Source organism: Corticium candelabrum, chromosome 3, assembly GCF_963422355.1.
Source record: "Corticium candelabrum chromosome 3, ooCorCand1.1, whole genome shotgun sequence".
NCBI lineage: Eukaryota > Metazoa > Porifera > Homoscleromorpha > Homosclerophorida > Plakinidae > Corticium > Corticium candelabrum.
Window position 1 is genome coordinate 9,915,233 of NC_085087.1, and position 20,000 is coordinate 9,935,232.

General features: G+C 42.1%; 7 protein-coding genes across 8 annotated transcripts in view; 4 read left to right on the forward strand and 3 right to left on the reverse strand.

Moving 5' to 3' along the window:
- LOC134177057 (beta-secretase 1-like) overlaps positions 1-1,858 on the forward strand; it is a 17,012-nt gene extending 15,154 nt beyond the window's left edge. Inside the window, exons 14-17 of the mRNA XM_062643759.1 lie at positions 519-617; positions 677-923; positions 1,330-1,422; positions 1,492-1,858. Coding sequence (XP_062499743.1) covers positions 519-617; positions 677-923; positions 1,330-1,422; positions 1,492-1,745 — 693 coding nt within the window. The 3' untranslated portion in view covers positions 1,746-1,858. The remainder of the gene's footprint in view (positions 1-518; positions 618-676; positions 924-1,329; positions 1,423-1,491) is intronic.
- A 779-nt stretch (positions 1,859-2,637) lies between these two features.
- On the reverse strand, positions 2,638-4,970 carry LOC134177274 (non-structural maintenance of chromosomes element 1 homolog). The gene is made up of 6 exons (XM_062644058.1): positions 4,839-4,970; positions 4,636-4,757; positions 4,495-4,572; positions 3,974-4,072; positions 3,867-3,914; positions 2,638-3,040 (listed from the first exon to the last, which is right to left on the reverse strand). Exons 1-6 carry the CDS (start codon positions 4,948-4,950, stop codon positions 2,840-2,842), a joined length of 660 nt encoding a protein of 219 aa, XP_062500042.1. The 5' UTR covers positions 4,951-4,970; the 3' UTR covers positions 2,638-2,839.
- Positions 4,971-5,013: 43 nt separating this feature from the next.
- Positions 5,014-10,226, forward strand: LOC134177060 (nuclear inhibitor of protein phosphatase 1-like). The gene is made up of 7 exons (XM_062643763.1): positions 5,014-5,053; positions 5,113-5,173; positions 5,238-5,391; positions 7,294-7,499; positions 7,562-7,706; positions 9,519-9,583; positions 9,640-10,226. The coding sequence occupies exons 1-7, from the start codon at positions 5,028-5,030 to the stop codon at positions 9,928-9,930; spliced, it is 948 nt and encodes a 315-aa protein (XP_062499747.1). The 5' UTR covers positions 5,014-5,027; the 3' UTR covers positions 9,931-10,226.
- A 2,367-nt stretch (positions 10,227-12,593) lies between these two features.
- On the reverse strand, positions 12,594-13,445 carry LOC134176940 (small ribosomal subunit protein uS7-like). The gene has a single exon (XM_062643629.1). The coding sequence runs from the start codon at positions 13,433-13,435 to the stop codon at positions 12,836-12,838; it is 600 nt and encodes a 199-aa protein (XP_062499613.1). The 5' UTR covers positions 13,436-13,445; the 3' UTR covers positions 12,594-12,835.
- Positions 13,446-13,464: 19 nt separating this feature from the next.
- LOC134176942 (trichohyalin-like) lies at positions 13,465-16,638 on the forward strand. The gene is made up of 7 exons (XM_062643630.1): positions 13,465-13,696; positions 13,955-14,234; positions 14,412-14,705; positions 15,017-15,214; positions 15,271-15,734; positions 15,992-16,300; positions 16,375-16,638. Exons 1-7 carry the CDS (start codon positions 13,484-13,486, stop codon positions 16,414-16,416), a joined length of 1,800 nt encoding a protein of 599 aa, XP_062499614.1. The 5' UTR covers positions 13,465-13,483; the 3' UTR covers positions 16,417-16,638.
- Positions 16,639-16,904: 266 nt separating this feature from the next.
- On the forward strand, positions 16,905-17,877 carry LOC134176772 (uncharacterized). The gene is made up of 3 exons (XM_062643431.1): positions 16,905-16,964; positions 17,374-17,466; positions 17,554-17,877. The coding sequence occupies exons 1-3, from the start codon at positions 16,962-16,964 to the stop codon at positions 17,812-17,814; spliced, it is 357 nt and encodes a 118-aa protein (XP_062499415.1). The 5' UTR covers positions 16,905-16,961; the 3' UTR covers positions 17,815-17,877.
- Positions 17,878-19,016: 1,139 nt separating this feature from the next.
- LOC134177264 (glycerol kinase-like) overlaps positions 19,017-20,000 on the reverse strand; it is an 8,979-nt gene continuing 7,995 nt past the window's right edge. For both annotated transcript variants that reach the window (XM_062644045.1, XM_062644046.1), the window contains exons 17-18: positions 19,733-19,822; positions 19,017-19,246 (exon numbers count right to left, since the gene is read on the reverse strand). In XM_062644045.1, coding sequence (XP_062500029.1) covers positions 19,143-19,246; positions 19,733-19,822 — 194 coding nt within the window. In that variant the 3' untranslated portion in view covers positions 19,017-19,142. The remainder of the gene's footprint in view (positions 19,247-19,732; positions 19,823-20,000) is intronic.

The window sequence follows — 20,000 nt, forward strand, 5'->3', positions numbered from 1 at the left end:
AAACAAGACAGACAGACAGACAAACACAGACAGACAGATACAAAGACAGACAGACAAAACACAGAGAGACAGGTGGACAGACATACATACAGACAGATGGACAGTCGGATGGACAAACAAGACAGACAGAAAGACAAACACAGACAGACAGATACAAAGACAGACAGACAAAACACAGAGAGGCAGGTGGACAGACATACAGACAGACAGATGGACAGACAGTTGGATGGACAGACAGACAGACAGACAGACAGACAAACAGACAGACAGACAGACAAACAGACAGACAGACAGTCGGATGGACAAACAAGACAGACAGACAGACAAAACACAGACAGACAGATACAAAGGCAGACAGACAAAACACAGAGAGGCAGGTGGACAGACAGACAAACAGACAGACAAACAGACAGAGTAACAGGTGGGCAGGTAGACAAACCAATACCAGCAATCGTTTATGAAGGATAACACTGCAATCAAGTAGCAGCTTCTAATGTCTCTAATCCTATCACGTCTAGTTTAACAATGACAAAACGATCGTCGACAGTGGCACAACGAGTCTTCGTCTTCCAGTCAAAGTCTACAACACCGTCCTTTCTCTCATCAAGAATTACACAGTTAGACATGTTTTTGACTCAGAGTTGTCCAGACTGTCTTGCAACTGTTTCATTTTCAGGGCAACTGTACTGCGGGTGTTGTCCTTGACGACAAGTTCTGGAATGGTGGAAATGGTTACTTGTGTTGGCCACCTCACAGTCCGGACTTCAGCAGCTTTCCTACTCTCACAGTTTTCCTGCTTTCTGATAACGAAGACGAAGAGTTCGAACTGTTAGTCTTGCCGCAGATGTATCTGCAGGCGTATCCCGATCCGGAAAACAAGCAGAGAGATTGTTATAAGTTTAGCATCATGCCGTCGACGTCAGGTTTGTGTGTGTGTGTGTGTGTGTGTGTGTGTGTGTGTGTGTGTGTGTGTGTGAGTTTGTATGTGGGTGTATGTGTGTGTGTGTGTGTGTGTGAGTTTGTATGTGGGTGTATGTGTGTGTGTGTGTGTGTGTGTGTGTGTGCATGTGTGTGTGTGTGAGTTTGTATGTGGGTGTATGTGTGTGTGTGTGTGTGTGTGAGTTTGTATGTGGGTGTATGTGTGTGTGTGTGTGTGTGTGTGTGTGCATGTGTGTGTGTGAGTTTGTATGTGGGTGTATGTGTGTGTGTGTGTGTGTGTGTGAGAGAGAGAGAGTTTGTGTGTGTGTGTGTGTGTGTGTGTGTGTGTGTGTGTGTGTGTACATACCAACCTGTAACTAACCCTCTCACCAACCTGTTTCATCACAACAGGCACCGTATTGGGTGCTGTTGTAATGGAAGGCTATTACGTCATCTTCGATCGAACCAACTCACGTGTCGGATTCGCACAGTCTACATGCCAAAGTACATTCCATTTGTTATCAACTACCAACATAAATATCAATAATTATTATTACTTGTCCCTCTCTACAGTACGTGACCCACAGTTTGCTAAGCCATCAGTTTCTCATCCACAAGCAAGAAGCAGTCTAACTGGCTGCAGACATCCATCGGACTCTTCCATGTCATTCGCAATTATTATTACTCTCGTGGTGTCGAGCGTCGTCTTTGTCTTATCTCTAGTGATTGTCATCACTGTGAGCTGCCTGTGCTGTAAGAGAAAGCGACGTCCAACACGCTACAATGAATTGACACAGACGGCATCAAAAGACGATGGAATTGAATAAGTTGTAGTGGATTTGTAAAGAATAGAGGGAATGGCATTGTTGTATTTGTTTGATAAAATAGCTTGCTAATTAATTAATTAATTTCAAAAGTTGAATCTCTGATGTGGATATTACGTTATCTGTCGTTACCAAACATATACACTGTACCTCAACAATGATGCATCTGTTTGTGACAGTTAATTACCAGAGGTGCTAAAATGTTGGGTGTACAGGCTGGTCACGTGATGTATGACCTACCAACCGACTCGATGCCTCTGACAGTTAATAGTGTTATAATTAATATTAGTATGTGACAGTTAATATACAACAATTAATATTAATATGTGACACTTAATATTAATAATTATATACAACAGTTAATATTAATATCATATGATGTGACACTTAATATTAATAATAATTATATACAACAGTTGATATTAATATATATTTAACAGTTAATATTAATATAAATTTAACAGTTAATATTAGTATGTGATACTTAATATTAATATGTGACACTTAATATTAATAATAATTATATACAACAGTTAATATTAATATAAATTTGTATCAGTTAATATTATTATGTGACAGTTAATACTAATATACAACAGTTAATATATGACAATTAATATAAATTTGTAACAGTTAATATTAATATATAACAATTAATATTAATATGTAACAGTTAATATTAATCTGATTGTCTCTACTGTTAGTATTAATATTTAGTTTTCTATTCATATTGATGCATTCAATTTGTGTGATCATTTCCAATGCCGAATGCTGTTTCAACACTAAAGGCATGCCATGGCTTCGTGACTGTCTGAACCAATCCAAGAACATGAAACAACTGAATGCGAAGAAATTAGAATGACAACACACGAACGTCAGACAGCGACACAACAGGTTGAGATCGTCATCTTGTATGATCAACTACAGTACATATTTACTTACTTACTGTCTGTCCAGTCTACATAACAACAATAGACTAATAAACACAACTCAACAAACTACAACGTGGTGTGCATGCAGACTGGCATAAAATAGTTGATATAAATTTACAACATGTCCACAATCCATTTCATCATCTGCCGTTGTGTTTCCTTTCGTTAGTTTGGGTGTGCACGTTGAGACATGAGAGTTGCTGCCCGAGTGTTGCAATGATTGTGGACTTTCTTGTGGTTGTTCCATGCTCCTTTTATTACCACGTCGTGGCACAGATCACACACTGGTAGAGTGTCATACGTTGCTCGAAGGTACGGCTTCAACTCAATCAGTCCACGAATGCCAATCGAGTATTCTCCGGCTCTCTGAAACACAGCAGTCGTGCTGTATGGTGCCATGCAATTTTAGTTTGTGTAGTATACTACATGTGTACTACTATTGTAAAGTGTAGCTCTAGTGTGAGCATGTGCAGTAACACTAGTAGACAACGAGGGGTGTCGTCCATATGTGGGTCACGTGACCAATGGAAAACATGATTTGTAGGGGTTGTGGGCCATGTCCAGTGCTTTAAAAGAACGAAATATTCAACAATTTTTGTGAATGGTTTTTTACAACTTGTAGTGATGCCTAGCTACTAAGTACATGTTACATGTGTTACCACCCGTCCCACAAAACTGTTGGGGCATGCCATAAGGCTAATAGCAGCCTGAGTTACAAATGATATACATGTATGTATGTTATTTATTTTATAATTTTTATTCTTATTATTATAGGTCCCTATAAGGACCAACACACACACAGACACAGACACAGACACAGATACACACACACACACACACACACACACACACACAGACACACACACACACACACACACAGACACACACACACACACACACACACACACATACACAGACAAACACACACACACACACACACACACACAGACAAAAACACACACACACACACACACACACACACACAAACACACACACACGTGCGCACACAGACACACACACACACAGACACACACACACAGAGACAAAAACACACACACACACACAGACACACAGACAAACACACACACACACACACACACACACACACACACACACACAGACACACAGGCAAACACACAGACACAGACACAGACACACACAAACACATGATATTCAGTCAGTAAATGTTTACCTTGTTGAAGCCGAGCCATCCATCGGTGGCGAACTGATGAAGTGCAGCCTATCAGATTCAATACATTGACAAGTGAGTGATACTTGATAGTTCAACATTCATTGTACATTGGCATCAGATGGCTTCAACTTCTTTTCCAAACTTGAAGCAGCATTGAGGAGATCAGTAGACGAGGCAACACCGTCGTGATTTACAATGAAATCCAGCTGCAAACGACAGAAATCTAACTGTGTGTGTGTGTGTGTGCGCGCGTGTTAGTGAGTGAGTGAGTGTGTGTTTGTGTGTTAGTGAGTGTGTGTGTGTGTTGTGGTGTGTGTGTGTGTGTGTGTGTGTGTGTGTGTGTGTGGTGTGTATGTGTGTTTTAGTGAGTGTGTGTGCACGTGTGCACGTGTGTGTGTGTGTGTGCGTGCGCGTGTTTTAGTGAGTGAGTGTGTGTGTGTGTGTGTGTGTGTGTGTGTGTGTGTGTGTGTGTGTGTGTGTGTGTTTAGTGTGTGTGTGTGTGTGTGTGTGTGTGTGTGTGTGTGTGTGCGTGCCTGTTAGTGTGTGTGTGTGTGTGTGTGTGTGTGTGTGTGTGTGTGTGTGTGTGTGTGTGTGTGTGTGTGTGTGTGTGTGTCCTCTAACACATTACCACTTTCTTAAAATATTCAATCAATTTCAAGTCATAACTTTGAGCCAATTTCGCATATTGATCATCATGTGTGTTCACCTTCATATACACATCTCTCAGACAACACTAAATCATCACACCTAATCCGGGATATTTCCTCACAAATGCATAACACACTGTTCCATCATCTTCTGATATTCCTCTACCAATCACCATAGAAACGGTCTCCAAATGTTTGTTGATGACCTTCAGGAAGCTCGGCAGTCCTCCACGAGGTGAGTCAGCTTAGTGTAGCAAAAAGTTGCAATGTTAATTGATATTAATTAGTCGATATTTGCAGCATGTCTGTTTGTGAATAGGCCTACCCGAAAACTTTTCGCATATTCTTTCCATCGACTGTACAGCCACTTCTTCACAAACCAGCTGTTTCTCCATCATCATCTGAACGAAAACACGATGACAGTCTTTCATGGCCATGGCGCCAAGTTACGTCCGGGTAACCGTTACAATTACAACTCCCGGATAAGATTCGAATGTTAAAGCCCGGATGTTTAATGACTGATTACGAGGTCCCCAGCTGGTCAGATCTCGTTGTTTTACGTTTTTCGGTTTTCTCTAATTCTTCTTCTAACGTATTAGGGCCGGCAAGCCGCCCAAGGGTCTCCATCTCGATGTTCTAAAAATTAACCAACTTGTAGAGGTTTTCCACTCAATATGATCTCTGACGTTATCAGCGTCATTGTGATTGCGTGTCTTGTGTGTAGAAGTTGATCATTGAAGACAAGCCAGCGTATTTTTTCGGTCGTAATAAAGAGTCATGTGACTTCCAGATTGACCACGCCTCCTGCTCGAGAGTTCATGCTGTTCTCTTGTATCACAAACATTTGCATCGATCTTTTATTGTTGATCTTGGAAGTAGTAAGGATATGATGGATATAGAATGTGGTGACGTTTTGTAAGTGTTCGGTGGTTGGTGTGGATTGTGGGTACAAGGAGAGGGAATCATTGGGTGTCTGTCTGTCTGTCTGTCTGTCACATCTATTTGAACTTTTATCTATGATACATTTTGCAATGCAGGGTACTATGTCTGTCTGTCTGTCTGTCTGCCTGCCTGCCTGTCTGTCTGTCTGTATGTCTGCCTGTCTGTCTGTCTGTCTGTATGTTTATTTGTCTATTTGTCTGTCTGTCTGTCTGTCTGTCTGTCTGTCTGTCTGTCTGTCTGTGTGTCAAAGGTATTATATTCTTCCAATGATTGAACATTACAACGACGGCAAGCTAACAAACATATACCAGGACTTAAAACAACTAAAACTAGAAACAATCACAGTTCCAAATATAACACTACTGCAAACAACAAGAACAAAGCAAAACAAAAGCTAAGGCTAAACTACACTAAGATGAACAACAGTATGTCAAGCAATCTTCCAGCGCGACGATGACATCTTGTGCTGGATTACGTGGCCACAACACCGTTGCAATTGTACGTTGAATCTCTTTCTCCAATAGTCTAGGAACTTGGCAGTGTTGCGCCGACCAGATTCATCCCGTGAACGCAAAGCGAGTGACTGAAGAAATTTCCCCCTCCTTGCCCCATCTACTGAAATGTTTGAGTGCAAGCGACTTCACGATAACTTGCTCACCATCTGGAAGCCTCTGACCCTTGTATTTCGATTTTTTCTTCTTCTCTCTGCGTTTCGCCGCTGCACCGTCAATTTTAGCAGATGATGGGAAGACCTCGCCACTCCATGGGTGTGCCAGCGAGATATCCAGATCAATTTCCAGGCTAAGTGAAGCTCCCTGAGACAATCTGCCCAAACCTCTGCAATAGATTCATGGCACCAAATGGGCGCTCCGCCGAATTTACAAGACAAAAGATGATATCCAGTATCATCCAAAGCAGCTCCACATCCACATGAACTTAACCAGTCGGATGAGCAAACCGGCAAATCTAACCTCAGCATGCATGCCAAGCGATATACGCAACAGTCAATTACGAAGCATGCAGAGGAAGGAACTGCACTAATCCAGGCACCCGCACCTTTACCATTTAGAGAACGAAAACGAGCAGCATCCCTCATCGAAACAGACGCTTTCAGAACGTTGTTGAGTGAAGATTCAGCTAACTCAGAAGATAACTTCTTTCGGAACTTGTTGTTTCTGGAAGGTAATCCGACAACTTACTGGCACCAGGAATGAGGCTGCTTAACACAATACCTGTAGGAAATTCTGATGGACTTGCAAAAAAGGAGTCTATAAATGACTTCAAATTGGGGAATCGTATAGGCAAGCAAACAAAAGCCTGAACCCATGAAGCCAAGAAGGCAGAAGGTGAAACAGACTTGACTGAGGACAGACCAAAACCTCCCAGACGGATGGGTAGAGAAGCCTGCCACCACACGTAATCACTAAGATGATCACGGAATCACTGAGATGATCTGTCTGTCCGTCTGTCTGTCTGTCAGTCTGTCTGTCTGTCAGTCTGTCTGTCTGTCTCTGTGTGTCTGTCTTCATCACTTATGATTGTGTCTAAGAGCAAACGTTTTGCTCACATGTGACTCCACTAACGGAGAAGAGAGTGCATGTGGCTATCTGAACACAATGAAGAGTTACTATTGTTAGCTTACCAATAACATTTACTAGAGAGAACAAATGAATGAAGTAACTAACTAATACACCAAACATGATAGCAACACACGTCTCGTTGTTATCACATGTTGAGCACTTAATCATTGACTTTTAGTTTGTTTGTTTAACTTAATTTGTTTATCAGTGTGTAGCAATGCTACTTTCTAATGTGTTGACATTTGTCTTGTATTGCAGCTCACGGAACATTTTTGAATGACGTTTGTCTGGAGCCCATGAAACCAACTCCCGTCGAAATTGATTCTTCGTTCTCATTCGGGGCGTCCAGTCGTTCGTATTCTCTAAGAGAAAGACCCCAAACAGTCAACGAAACTGCCACTGAAGACGAGCAGTCAGCAGAAGGAACTCTATTAGGCTTGCCAGATAATGAAGAAAAACTCGATGTTAGAGTAATTGAAATCAATGTTATTTGTTTAATTAATTAATATACGTGTTTGTTACAAAGGATTTAACCGAGTTCAACACTGCTCATAATAAACGTATTAGCATGATTGGGATCACCGAGGAGACGATAAAGAATGCGGCAACTAGAAAGAGGAAACGTCATCCGGCTGTCATGTTTCGTGATGCCGAAGATATCATCAATCCAGGTGACAGTAGAGACAATTAGCCAGAGGTAGTGTGTGTGTGTGTGTGTGTGTGTGTGTGTGTGTGTGTGTGTGTGTGTGTGTGTGTGTGTGTGTGTGTGTGTGTGTGTGTGTGTGTGTGTGTGTGTGTGTGTGTGTGTGTGCGTGCCTGTGTGCCTGCCTGCGTGCCTGCCTGCGTGCGTGTGTGCATGCGTGCATGTGTGTGTGTGTGTGTGTGTGTGTGTGCATGTGTGCGTGCCTGTGTGCCTGCCTGCGTGCCTGCCTGCGTGCGTGTGTGCATGCGTGCATGTGTGTGTGTGTGTGTGTGTGTGTGTGTGTGTGTGTGTGTGTGTGTGTGTGTGTGTGTGTGTGTGTGTGTGTGTGTGTGTGTGTGTGTGTGTGTGTGTGTGTGTGTGTGTGTGTGTGTGTGTGTGTGTGTGTGTGTGTGTGTGTGTGTGTGTGTGTGTGTGTGTGTGTGTGTGTGTGTGTGTGTGTGTGTGTGTGTGTGTGTGTGTGTGTGTGTGTGTGTGTGTGTGTGTGTGTGTGTGTGTGTGTGTGTGTGTGTGTGTGTGTGTGTGTGTGTGTGTGTGTGTGTGTGTGTGTGTGTGTGTGTGTGTGTGTGTGTGTGTGTGTGTGTGTGTGTGTGTGTGTGTGTGTGTGTGTGTGTGTGTGTGTGTGTGTGTGTGTGTGTGTGTGTGTGTGTGTGTGTGTGTGTGTGTGTGTGTGTGTGTGTGTGTGTGTGTGTGTGTGTGTGTGTGTGTGTGTGTGTGTGTGTGTGTGTGTGTGTGTGTGTGTGTGTGTGTGTGTGTGTGTGTGTGTGTGTGTGTGTGTGTGTGTGTGTGTGTGTGTGTGTGTGTGTGTGTGTGTGTGTGTGTGTGTGTGTGTGTGTGTGTGTGTGTGTGTGTGTGTGTGTGTGTGTGTGTGTGTGTGTGTGTGTGTGTGTGTGTGTGTGTGTGTGTGTGTGTGTGTGTGTGTGTGTGTGTGTGTGTGTGTGTGTGTGTGTGTGTGTGTGTGTGTGTGTGTGTGTGTGTGTGTGTGTGTGTGTGTGTGTGTGTGTGTGTGTGTGTGTGTGTGTGTGTGTGTGTGTGTGTGTGTGTGTGTGTGTGTGTGTGTGTGTGTGTGTGTGTGTGTGTGTGTGTGTGTGTGTGTGTGTGTGTGTGTGTGTGTGTGTGTGTGTGTGTGTGTGTGTGTGTGTGTGTGTGTGTGTGTGTGTGTGTGTGTGTGTGTGTGTGTGTGTGTGTGTGTGTGTGTGTGTGTGTGTGTGTGTGTGTGTGTGTGTGTGTGTGTGTGTGTGTGTGTGTGTGTGTGTGTGTGTGTGTGTGTGTGTGTGTGTGTGTGTGTAACCAGGTTGGGAGTGTCATGATGTCTTCGATATTTTCAGGATGGCAAGAGACGTGCATGTACTCGTGTGTACACAAACACACAGATTTTGAAATTGATAATTTAATTAAGAAGTGCAGTTACTGAGTTAATGACAACTTTTTGTTTGTTGGATGGATTTGTTAGTGTTGATGGAGTAGTGATTGTTGTGTGTCTTGATGATCTTAAGATGCTTAATTAATATCAAACAGCAGAAATCATCTGCAATGATGTTTACTTTTGTTGTTGTTGTTATGTACATGTGTGTGGTGTGGTGTGGTGTGTGTGTGTGTGAGAGAGAGAGAGAGAGGGAGGGAGGGAGGGAGGGAGGGAGGGAGGGAGGGAGGGAGGGAGTGTGCAGGTGCGTGTGCATGCATGCTAGTTGAGTAGATGGTACAGTCAGCTTGACTTACTTTCACAAAAACATAATGTTTATCATTGATTTACAGACTCGTCTAATCTATTGTGTTGGTGTAGAGGATGTTGATCCTGATGTTGGCCGATTTCGTAACATGGTGCAAAGCACTGTCATTGCTCCTCGAGTTAGTACATGTACACCAATTACTAACACATATTTCCAAATTATTTTGTCATATAGAAGCGACCGCATGTGAGTTCCACATTCAGCTTTATGAGCATGTCTCATGATGGTATGGGCACTGCCACATCACCGACCGCTAGGACGCCCTGCTCACCGACTTCACTCTTCTCTAGTGTGACTGTGAATGCTGCACCTGATATATCAATGACTCCAGTGATAGCTCCGCCTCCTCCTTTGTCAATACACACGCCTTCGTTTACGGAAGAACTTGCTGATGTGAAGCCTAGAAAGATATATGCAAAAGAGGCGTGGCCGGGCAAAAAGCCTGGTGCTGGGAGATTGATATAAACTGCAGCGGTACTTTCGTATTTTATGATTACTTTGTGTAAAGAATAAAGCGACTCAGAGTATACAGAGATGTACTGTTAAGGTCTTATTTGGTTAGGTAACAGGCTCAAGAGAGTATGCTCTTGGATTGACATCAGAAATGGTTGCACTTGTTGGTAGAGTTGGCGTTGACTTGTTTTTGCTTGCTTCTTTGTTGTGTTGTGTACATTTTGTTGTAGTAGAGTAGCATTTTAGTTGACTGACGTTTGAAAGGTTTGTATTTGACAGACAAACAAGTAGACAGAGCCAAGCCACATAAGGAAAGATAAGAACATGCAGGCTGACGGACAGACAGACAGACAGACAGACAGACAGATAGACAGACAGAGATCGAATCTTGCTCTGATGTTACACAATCAGGATCTAATTTGTGTGGTAAGCTGTTGCAGTTGCAAGATTTGCAGTGTGGCATGCTCTTGCTGAGATACTGTGATGTTACTTGGATGAACTTCCTATCACGAACTGTTCCACCTAGGCTTTTGGAGTCAGCTGCAGCCATCCATGACACACTGACAAGATCAACATTTACCAATCTCTTGGGTAGAGGTAATCTAACAGACAGGCAGTGGCTTCAAGTAACTTTACCAATACAACATGGAGGATTTGGTCTCACAGCTTTAACATCTACAGCACCATTTGCATTTCTGTCTAGTTGGGCTTCAACACTGCATACAATAGCAAAACGAATTCCTGATGCTGAGAGATTGCTTGATGAAGTTCAGAATTCACATCATGCAAATAGTTCCATCAGCAGAGATTTGTGCAATGTTTTGCCTCAAAACAAAACTCTTGTAGAAGTTATCAACAACAGGAAACAACTACAACACAGGCTGACTGAGAAGTACATGAAATCTCTGTCAAATGGTTTTATTCAGAATTCGTCTTTGACTAGAGACCAATCTCGAATGCAGTCCTTGCAAGGCAAAGGTGCAGGAGCGTGGCTCTTGACAGTACCATCATCATCATGGCATGCATTATCTCCGTGCGATTTCCGCTTGGCATCCTTGATGAGACTGGGCTGACAAATGCCTTTGGCTTTTGGTCAGTGTGACTGTGGGAAAGAATTAGACTCAGATGGATACCACCTAATAACATGTAAGACTGGGCGGCCCGGTAATCAGCCATAACAACATGGTTTCAGCATGGTCAGACTGTTTGAGTCAACTGCAATTACATCACGTAAAGAACCCAGAGAAAAGTATGTCAATTCTGAAGACAGATCAGACATAGTCGTGTTTGATTCGGCATCGGGGATGGATCTTGAATTGGATATTGCACTAGCTCATCCCTGGAGTAATGAAATAGAAGGTTTATCAGCTACAACTCAGAGAGAGCGGCAACCAGAAGAGAAAATCTGAAGATCAAAAAGTACGACCAGGAGCTCTTGCCTGGAGGTTTTTGACCAACACTTGTGCCTATAGTCTTCAAATATTTTGGCTGTTGGGGAGAGAAAGCTGAAGACTAGTTGGAGAAACTGTCACAGCTATTAAGAGACGAAGACGGAAAGGCAAATGCATCAACCTTCAAAGACATACTTGAGATCTGTGTTTTCTGTGTGTCTACAACGATCAAATGCTAGAGTGATTGACAGAAAAATAAAGAAGATTGTTTCAAGAGACAGCAACATAAACATAAATAGTTGTAGGTAGAACCAAGTCCTATTGGCTTGGGTAGTATTTAGTTGCTTTGCTTAGATGGTGTGTGATAGTTCAATGTTTAAAAATATATGTATTGACAGACAGACAGACAGACAGACAGACAGACAGACAGACAGACAGACAGACAGACAGCAACATGGACAACTGAGTGCAGACAGTACGCGTTCAAGAACTACTGGAGGACGCGATTCTCAATTGCGATGCAGCAGTGCAATGCAAGAGTGTTACTGCAGAAGATGAGCAGAGTCCAGTATAGTGGTGACTCAGTTGGTGCCATTAGTAACTCTGTTAGCTTACTGTCAACTGTTTGACTCTTAGTTGTACTTAGTAATATATGTATTGACAGACAGACAGACAGACAGACAGACAGACATACAGACAGACAGACAGACAGACAGAAATGAAAAATGGATAAATACAGAAAGGTATGGCTTCCTGGTGGATCAATAGTCAAAGTCACTCCCCTAGTCCTAGAACACTTTGGGAGATGAGGAGAAGAGGAAAAGAAGTTTTTGCAAAAGCTTTCAAAACATTCATTGGACGAAATTGAAAGGCCAAACGCACCAGAGTTTATTGATTACTGGAGGAAGAGATTCTCAGTACAACTACAGAAGTGTAAAGCAAAAGTCCTTCTGAAGAAGAGTTCCACACTTTGCAGTATTGGTGTCAACAAGCTCATGTCCTACTGCACCCAGTTTTTAGTCACTGATTGTCTCTGGGTTGCTGCATGCTTGTAGTTTATAGCTCATTCTTAGTGAAGTGTATAGTGTGTAGATTATGGACAAGGTACATTTAAACTTAAGTACTTACTATTTTGTTGAAATGTAATATAGTCTTGTGTTTGAAAATATATGATGACAGACAGACAGACAGACAGACAGGCAGGCAGGCAGGCAGACAGATAGATAGACAGATAGACAGACAGATAGACAGGCAAACAGACAGACAGACAGGTCCACATAAAGAAAGATAAGCACAAGCTGATAGACGGACAGACAGACGCAATCAGTTTGACAGATGAATAGACAGACAGACATGCAGACAGAGACAGACACACAGAGATCATACAGATGTTTATGTATATATTGTTATAGACCAAGAGTGGCACCAAGTTATCATGATAAAAGATATACAATTCAATAGAAAACTGGCCAGAAGAAATTTGTCTTATCTATCATGTCTACTCATTCATATCTCTATTTGTCTTGTTATCCCCACTGATAGTGAGCATACACTCTATTCGCGTTTGCTAATTTGTGCATCTCTATCTTCTTCTTAATAACGGATCCTTCACGATTGTACGCGTCCATCAGTTCGGTGGCCAATCTCTTGTCCATGCCATGACCTCCTCGTTTCCTTGCAGCCGTTATCAACCATTTGATGGCTAGAAACGTCCTCCGTCGTTCTGGAAGCGGCGTCGGTATTTGGTACGTTCTTCCTGATCTCCTAATACGAACGATGCCGACTGCAGGCTTACAGTTTTCCAGTGCCTGATGGAACACATCCATAGGTTCGGTCACGTGACCACTCTTACTCCCCATTTGCTGCCGTTTAATAATTTCGAGAGCGTTACGAAAGATATGAGTAGACAGAGACTTCTTTCCGTCCCACATCATACAGTTTATAAACTTGTTGGCCAATTCGTCGTAGAATAAGGACGGACTTGAATGAGATGGCGCCCAGTCAGCCTTCTGGGTGAACTCAATAGACTGAGGCTTTTTATAAACACTCGACGACAACGGTAGGCGAGCGAAAAACAACCGCTTTGCGAAGGAAAACGTCCAGAACGAACGTTGAGTCAAAGCCATTTCATAGTAAAGCCCGGATTGTCACGTGACTATCCACATCCGGTAAACATGGCAACGAGCGGCAGGCAGCAGTTGCTGTTTCAAGACGTTTTTAGAGGCCGAGATAAGGGTTTTAAAGGATATCTGACGGCCGAAGAATTGTGGAATCTGTACGGTGAGCTGAGAACGGGAGAGTTGAGTTTACAACAAGTTGTAGCTTCAATAGAGTTTATATGTGCTGGTAATACATGCGATCCGGACGAATTTCTGGATTGTTTGAAGGTTGGAGAATGTGTGTGTTTAGTTGTGGTTGGTCTGTTGGCTTTTCTGTCTATATTGCTACATTTTTTGGCTTGCAGTTCTGTCTGTCTGTTTGTCTGTCTGTCTGTCATATCTTTCGTGTGTGTGTGTGTGTGTGTGTGTGTGTGTGTGTGTGTGTGTGCGCGTGCGTGCGTGCGTGGTGTGTGTGTATGTGTGTGTGCATGCGTGCGTGCGTTAATTAGTTTGTCAGCTATGTTATGGTATGTGTATGTGCAACAGGAAATGGATCGTCGGTATGCTCTTGTTCAAGATCTTCGTTGGGAGTTTTGTTTGCTTGCTAACAATGGAGAGACAATATCAGAATCTCAAGCACTCTTTCTAATGAAAGCTGTTCACAATGAGCTGTTTTCTCAGAAACGTTGGGATCAATTTGTTTCTAAACGAATAAGAACAGGCGGATGGGGAGTTACTTTTGATGAAATTGAGGTGGAGCTTTGTAACATTCCAGACAGAGAGTTTATTGAGTGGGAGAAGGAGATGGAGCGCAAAGCAAGAGAAGGTTATGTAGTTCTTATGTCTTAATTAATACAGTAGACTATGGAGGTATTGCGGCTCTCAATGCTTTATTACATTATTGTATTGGAGGATGTATTTTTCAATACGTTAGAGTAATAATACACTTCTAGATGCGATAAAAATAGCTTTGGCCAGATTTTAATTATTATTGTTGTGGTAGAAGCTGCTCAGCGTGAAGAGGAAGAAAGAAAGAGAAAAGAACGAGAAGAAGAAGAGAAAAGAAGAAAGGAAGAGGAAAGGTTGAGGAAACTGAAGGAAGAACAGATAAGGAAAGAAGAGGAAGCAAAGAAACGAAGACAAAAAGAAGAACTGGAACAGAGGAAACAAGAGGACGCAGCACGAAGAGAGCAAGAGGAAAGAGAAAGAAAAGAGGCAGAAGAAAGACGAGCAAAGGAAGAGGAGGAAATGAAACAGAAACAGCAGAAAGAAGAAGAGGAACGATTAAGACAAGAAGGTGAGTTGTTGAGTAGATGGCGAGATGAGAAGTAGATGTGAAACCATTTACAGCATCGAAGAAGTGAATTCGGGTGAAATGTTGAGATTTACACTTTGAGTAGATTTCCTTGTCAATATTTTTCGTATTTGTAAAAGATTTTGAACACTACAGTAGCGTCATGATTTGTGACAATTTTATCATTGAAACAAATTGACAGGTAGACAGACGGATAGGGAAAGAGAGATTTAGCTGAAGACCAATGAATAATGGATTATTTGTGGTGGATGCATGTTTGTTAGTCATGTCAAGCATTCATTTGATTTATGTAGAAGAAGCTCATCTAGCTGATGAACAGGCTGCTGAGGATGAACGACGAAAAGCAGAGGAAGAACAAAAGCAGAGGGAAGAAGAAGAAAGAGAAAAACTGGAGCAGCAGAAACGGCTGGAGGAGCAAAGAAAACTCGAGGAGCAGCAAAGGAAGGAAGAAGAAGAAGCAAGACATGCTGAAAGTTTAGCAGAAGCTGCTGGTAACACATTTACTTCTAAATTAGCAGGTAATATTGTAACGCTGACGGTTGTTTAGCTAAGGCAGAAGCTGCTGCTGCAGAGGAAGTTGCTCGTGCTGCCGAAGAAGCAGCAAAGGCAGAAACTGAAGAAGAGAAGCGTAAAGCCAAAGAAGTAGAATTAGCAGCAAAGAAGAGACTACGTGTAGAGAAAGCCAAGAAGATAAACCACAACTTGGAAGGTGCCATTAAATCAAGAAAGATTGAACGACTGGAACCTGCTATCAAAGAAGCTGAGAAAGGCAAAGAAGATCAACTGGAAGAATTGAATGAGAAGAAGCTTGAAGAAGCAAAGAAATTACTTGAACAGTTACAAACAGCCAAGAACTTGAACAACGCAGTAGGACGGAGAAAAATTGATGCTTTGGAGGATGCAATGAAGGCAGTGAAACGTGCAGGATATGAGGTGGAGTTGGCTAGAGAAATGACTGAAGCTAGTGTTTTGCTGACGAAGCTGAAGAGATTGGAACAACTGAAGAAGGAGGTTAGTTATGATGAACGTGTATATTACTCGATCATTACATGGTACTTGCATTCAACAATATAGTATGTCTGAGGTGCATCTTTCTAATGCAAGTTTAATGTATTAAGCTAATTGATGAATATTTTTATTGGTAGTATACAGAGAAATAACATTATTGAAGAGTTTAATATCAATGTTGCACTGACTTTACATTGATGTTGATATCATGCAATTCTGTTTGTAACTACATACTTAAGTGTACGTGTGTGTGCTTCCAGGTTCTCAATCTTGATGGTCGAACTATTGCAGAGCTTAAGAGTTACTCCAATCCTCCAAAAGCAGTTCACGATGTGATGATTGCGACATTTCTTGTGTTGGGTCATCCAGAGAAAGTGACACGGAAATGGCCTTCAGTACAAGCTTTAATCGGGAAGACGGGAAAAGAAAGTCTGAAGAGACGAGTCGGTGAGTGTGAAGCAGACAAAATTAAACCGGAAGTTTGCTCTCGAATTGAAGATCTTCTCAAGCAATATGATTTGCAACGTGTAACAGAAGTGAGTAGAGGAGCAGCTGTTTTCTACGTTTGGGTATGAAGATACTGTCCATTCCAGCTGTTTTCCATTGCAGGCTTTGATATTATTTATTGTGTTTGATGTGGCAGGTGCTTGGAATGGTAGAGGAAACGAAAGCAATAACTACATGAGTCTAGAACGTGACGATTTGTAGCTAGTAGAAATTGACTATCAAGATTGCTGCTTACTGTGACTATTCAATCAACTTAATTAATTAACTTGATGTATCCACAACCCATAGGTTGACAAGCCACTGGCTGATAGATTTTGTTTAATTAATTAGTTACATATATTTATAATTTGAAATTAACATCTTACCGGTAGTTATAATTATCTAAGCAAACAATTACTGAACCTGAAACTGTTACGTTGTACAGAATCACTAAAAGGAAAAGCACGCTACAAATACTACTCGCACAAGACCCCGGCAATCACGTGAGAGGTCTAGCCTAATATTTGCATACATTTAATTAAACATAACACACCTGGCATAACAGATCTATCGATATGCCTTGTTTATGCATTCCATCTCTAGTATTTGAGTTCCATTTTTATCGATTGTGGTGAGAGGTTAGGTGGGCGTATTTGATTAGCATTTGTGTACGCGGGGCGTAAGACTAGACAAGAATGCGTAGCGTGCGTTAACGGTTGTCCTCGTGGCTGAGCATTTCTTGCGATGGTGAGTTTATCGTCAGTTGACAGCTTTGTTATTCCTATTGAGGGCATTTGATAACTATTTTGGGATATATAAATGGTGGTTACTGTGTCAGTAATAGTGGGGACCCATTAGAGGGTAACATGAGGGCTCATTCTTCTTATTCCAACTTCAACTGACCGCGAGATTGACGCGGATGATTGAAGAAAGCTGCCTTGTTGTCGCGCTTCATTTTTATCGCGTTCTCCATGTATTGTGTTCTACATGTATTGTATGTACATGTATTGTATGTACATGTATTGTATGTACATGTATTGTATGTACATGTATTGTATGTACATGTATTGTATGTACATGTATTGTATGTACATGTATTGTATGTGTTCTACGTGTATTGTGTGTACATGTATTGTGTGTGTTTGTGTGCTTGTAGCCGCCCAAGAAGAAGCCGGATCCGAAACAGAAATCATCGAAGCCGCAGAAGAAAGACGCAAAGTCAGGAGGAGGAGGGAAAGCAAAGAAAAAGGTAAATTAGAAAAGCTATTAGCTGCGGAAGTTAATGTAGCGCGCGTTAGGCAATTTCTTGACTAATGAGTGTATGTGGTGGGAGTAGAAATGGTCAAAAGGCAAAACGCGAGAAAAGCTGAACAACTTGGTTTTGTTTGATCAAGCGACGTATGACAAACTGTACAACGAGGTTCCGAAGTACAAGCTGATCACACCGAGTGTTCTGTCTGAGAGGTTGAAGATCCGAGGCTCGTTGGCTCGTCAGGCGCTTAATGAGTTGCTAGCAAAGGGTTATATCAGGCCAGTATCATTACACAGCTCACAGAAGATCTACACAAGAGCAACGAAAGGAGACGAAGGAAAGTAGTCAGGATGGTCGTTGACTTGTGTAGCATCTATAATGGTTGTTCAATAAATGCACAGAAAGTGATCTCCTAGTGAACAGAAAACATTGCTTGAGTAGGAGGTTTACAGCCTGATGTATCAGAGAGAAGTGGATACATCTCTCAATACGTTGCAATTTTGTATTGGAGAGATGCATCTGCTGTGTGTGTTGGTTGGTTGTAGCCCCAAAGTGTTTTGTTGTTGTGTGTTGTAGTGGACATGGTGACACATTGCTGACTATTATATACTTTGATAATGTGTGACTATTAGGATATTCTAGTGTGTGTGTGTGGTGTGTGCGTGTGTGTGCATGTGCATGTGTGTGGTGTATGTGTGTGTGTGTGTGTGTGTGTGTGTGTGTGTGTGTGTGTGTGTGTGTGTGTGACAGTGTGTGTTTGTATGTATTAATATATGTACGGTACTTACTCTTGTATTACCCCACCCCCATAGCACATCAGTTTAGTTTCAACTGTTTGTAAAGTATGGGATGGGGTCTTGCTGGAGGATATGACACAGTTTGGTGCTAATTTGTGGAAGCCTTAGACTAATTACTACAACTCAAGTTTTCTAGAATGTTTGCTATTACCAGTACTACTATTACTACGTCAGAGTCGGTAAACAACAAGTCTGCAGCTTCTTGTTTCAGTTCACTTTTTCTCAAGGAAAATGGTCAAGGAGCTTGTCATCTGGGTACACCAATTAACATCAATTAAGAGGAGCTTAGGTGCGAAAATGTCAGATGCTGGCTAAAGTTGGGGATGGAGCTTGATGGATAGCGGAATGATACAAGAGTAGGTATGGTATAACAACTACCCCTCCAACAGAGGACATATATACATCAGTATATTTGTTGGTTGCTTTTTGTGGTAACAAGCTGCTCTGCTTGTTCTGCAGATATCAGGTAACTACCTGGCAGTGGCTGCCTTTTGAGAATATACTCTTTAGTTAGTGCAGCATTGTACACAACTTTAGTATCCACAATATCAACATTCCCTTGACTGTCTTATTATTCAATGTCCAGAGGCTCCATAGTCTGCAGACCATCAGCTGTTGTCAACGTTTGGATGTCTAGGAGTACCATTAGGCTGTTGGCTGCTCTAATGCATGCAGTCCCAAACAACCAGCTTGTCATGTTTGATTTAAGGAATTTAATGTGATCCATAACAAGGAACAATCTCAGCAGTTAGCTTGATGGTCAGCAGCTGTTTGTCTTTGTGATTTTATTATCAAGATATCTATGTGAAAATTCTGTTAAATACTTTGTAAGAAAATGCTGCAATAGTTTTCTGTATTTCAACTCTATGAAGCTGTTTATAAGTGTTTAATAAGAGCCAATAGCAATAGAGCAGCCGAGGAGGCGGCAAAGACAGCAGCTGCATGACGAGGCTCGATTCGGAAAGTTGACCGTGTGGAGTCTAGAAACAAAGTGTGACATTGTAATGTCGATTACACAGTCTGAGACTGTTGTATGATAATCAAACAGACACATACACACACACACACACACACAGACCAGGCACGTGTACAGACAGGTTGAAGTGTTGGACAGGTGAGAAAGTGTCTGCTCAGTAAGGCCAACCCACCCAAACCTCTGATGCTCGGATCTTTCGAGTTGAAAACCAAACTGACCAACTTAAAGTAAAAGTAATGACGACATCATGTTCTGAGCATGCCCAGTTGTCGTGTTCTGCCTACTGACAAACTAAAGACATAAACTGGAAACAGACGCTGGACCACGTGGTAACACTTGCAGAGTGACTGATATGTACTGCAGTAGGCAACAAACCTGTTGACAGCAGGCACATCAATGTTTTTGGTCAAACTTAAAATCGGTAAATCCGAGCATCAAGAATTGGCCTAATGAGCAATGTTTGTCGTTGACATAGACTGTGAACACTTACCTCTCTTGGTCTCTTTGTTTTCATCTCCTATGTCCCAATGCATTGATCTCTGAACAGCCATCTTCCACCTTGCATAGCGTAAATCGCACTCTACACCCACACACAGTCACTCACACACACGCAGTCACACACACACACACACACCCACACACAGTCACACACACCCATACACAGTCACACACACACACCCATACACAGTCACACACACACACACACACACACACACACACACACACACACACACACCACAGTCACACACACACACACA

What these genes read in the sequence shown, in the direction of transcription:
- LOC134177274 (XM_062644058.1), bottom strand. Translation starts at nt 4,950, where the DNA reads ATGGCCATGAAAGACTGTCATCGTGTTTTCGTTCAGATGATGATGGAG. An exon ending in TTGAATATTTTAAGAAAGTG is followed by an intron (nt 4,073 to 4,494) that starts GTAATGTGTTAG and finishes TGTCGTTTGCAG; the next exon opens with CTGGATTTCATTGTAAATCA. An exon ending in GATGGCTCGGCTTCAACAAG is followed by an intron (nt 3,041 to 3,866) that starts GTAAACATTTAC and finishes GCTGTGTTTCAG; the next exon opens with AGAGCCGGAGAATACTCGAT.
- LOC134177060 (XM_062643763.1), top strand. Translation starts at nt 5,028, where the DNA reads ATGACTGATTACGAGGTCCCCAGCTG. An exon ending in TATTGTTGATCTTGGAAGTA is followed by an intron (nt 5,392 to 7,293) that starts GTAAGGATATGA and finishes CTTGTATTGCAG; the next exon opens with CTCACGGAACATTTTTGAAT. An exon ending in GCACTGTCATTGCTCCTCGA is followed by an intron (nt 9,584 to 9,639) that starts GTTAGTACATGT and finishes TTTGTCATATAG; the next exon opens with AAGCGACCGCATGTGAGTTC.
- LOC134176940 (XM_062643629.1), bottom strand. Translation starts at nt 13,435, where the DNA reads ATGGCTTTGACTCAACGTTCGTTCTGGACGTTTTCCTTCGCAAAGCGG.
- LOC134176942 (XM_062643630.1), top strand. Translation starts at nt 13,484, where the DNA reads ATGGCAACGAGCGGCAGGCAGCAGTTGCTGTTTCAAGACGTTTTTAGA. An exon ending in AATTTCTGGATTGTTTGAAG is followed by an intron (nt 13,697 to 13,954) that starts GTTGGAGAATGT and finishes TATGTGCAACAG; the next exon opens with GAAATGGATCGTCGGTATGC. An exon ending in GGAACGATTAAGACAAGAAG is followed by an intron (nt 14,706 to 15,016) that starts GTGAGTTGTTGA and finishes TGATTTATGTAG; the next exon opens with AAGAAGCTCATCTAGCTGAT.
- LOC134176772 (XM_062643431.1), top strand. An exon ending in GAGGGAAAGCAAAGAAAAAG is followed by an intron (nt 17,467 to 17,553) that starts GTAAATTAGAAA and finishes TGGTGGGAGTAG; the next exon opens with AAATGGTCAAAAGGCAAAAC.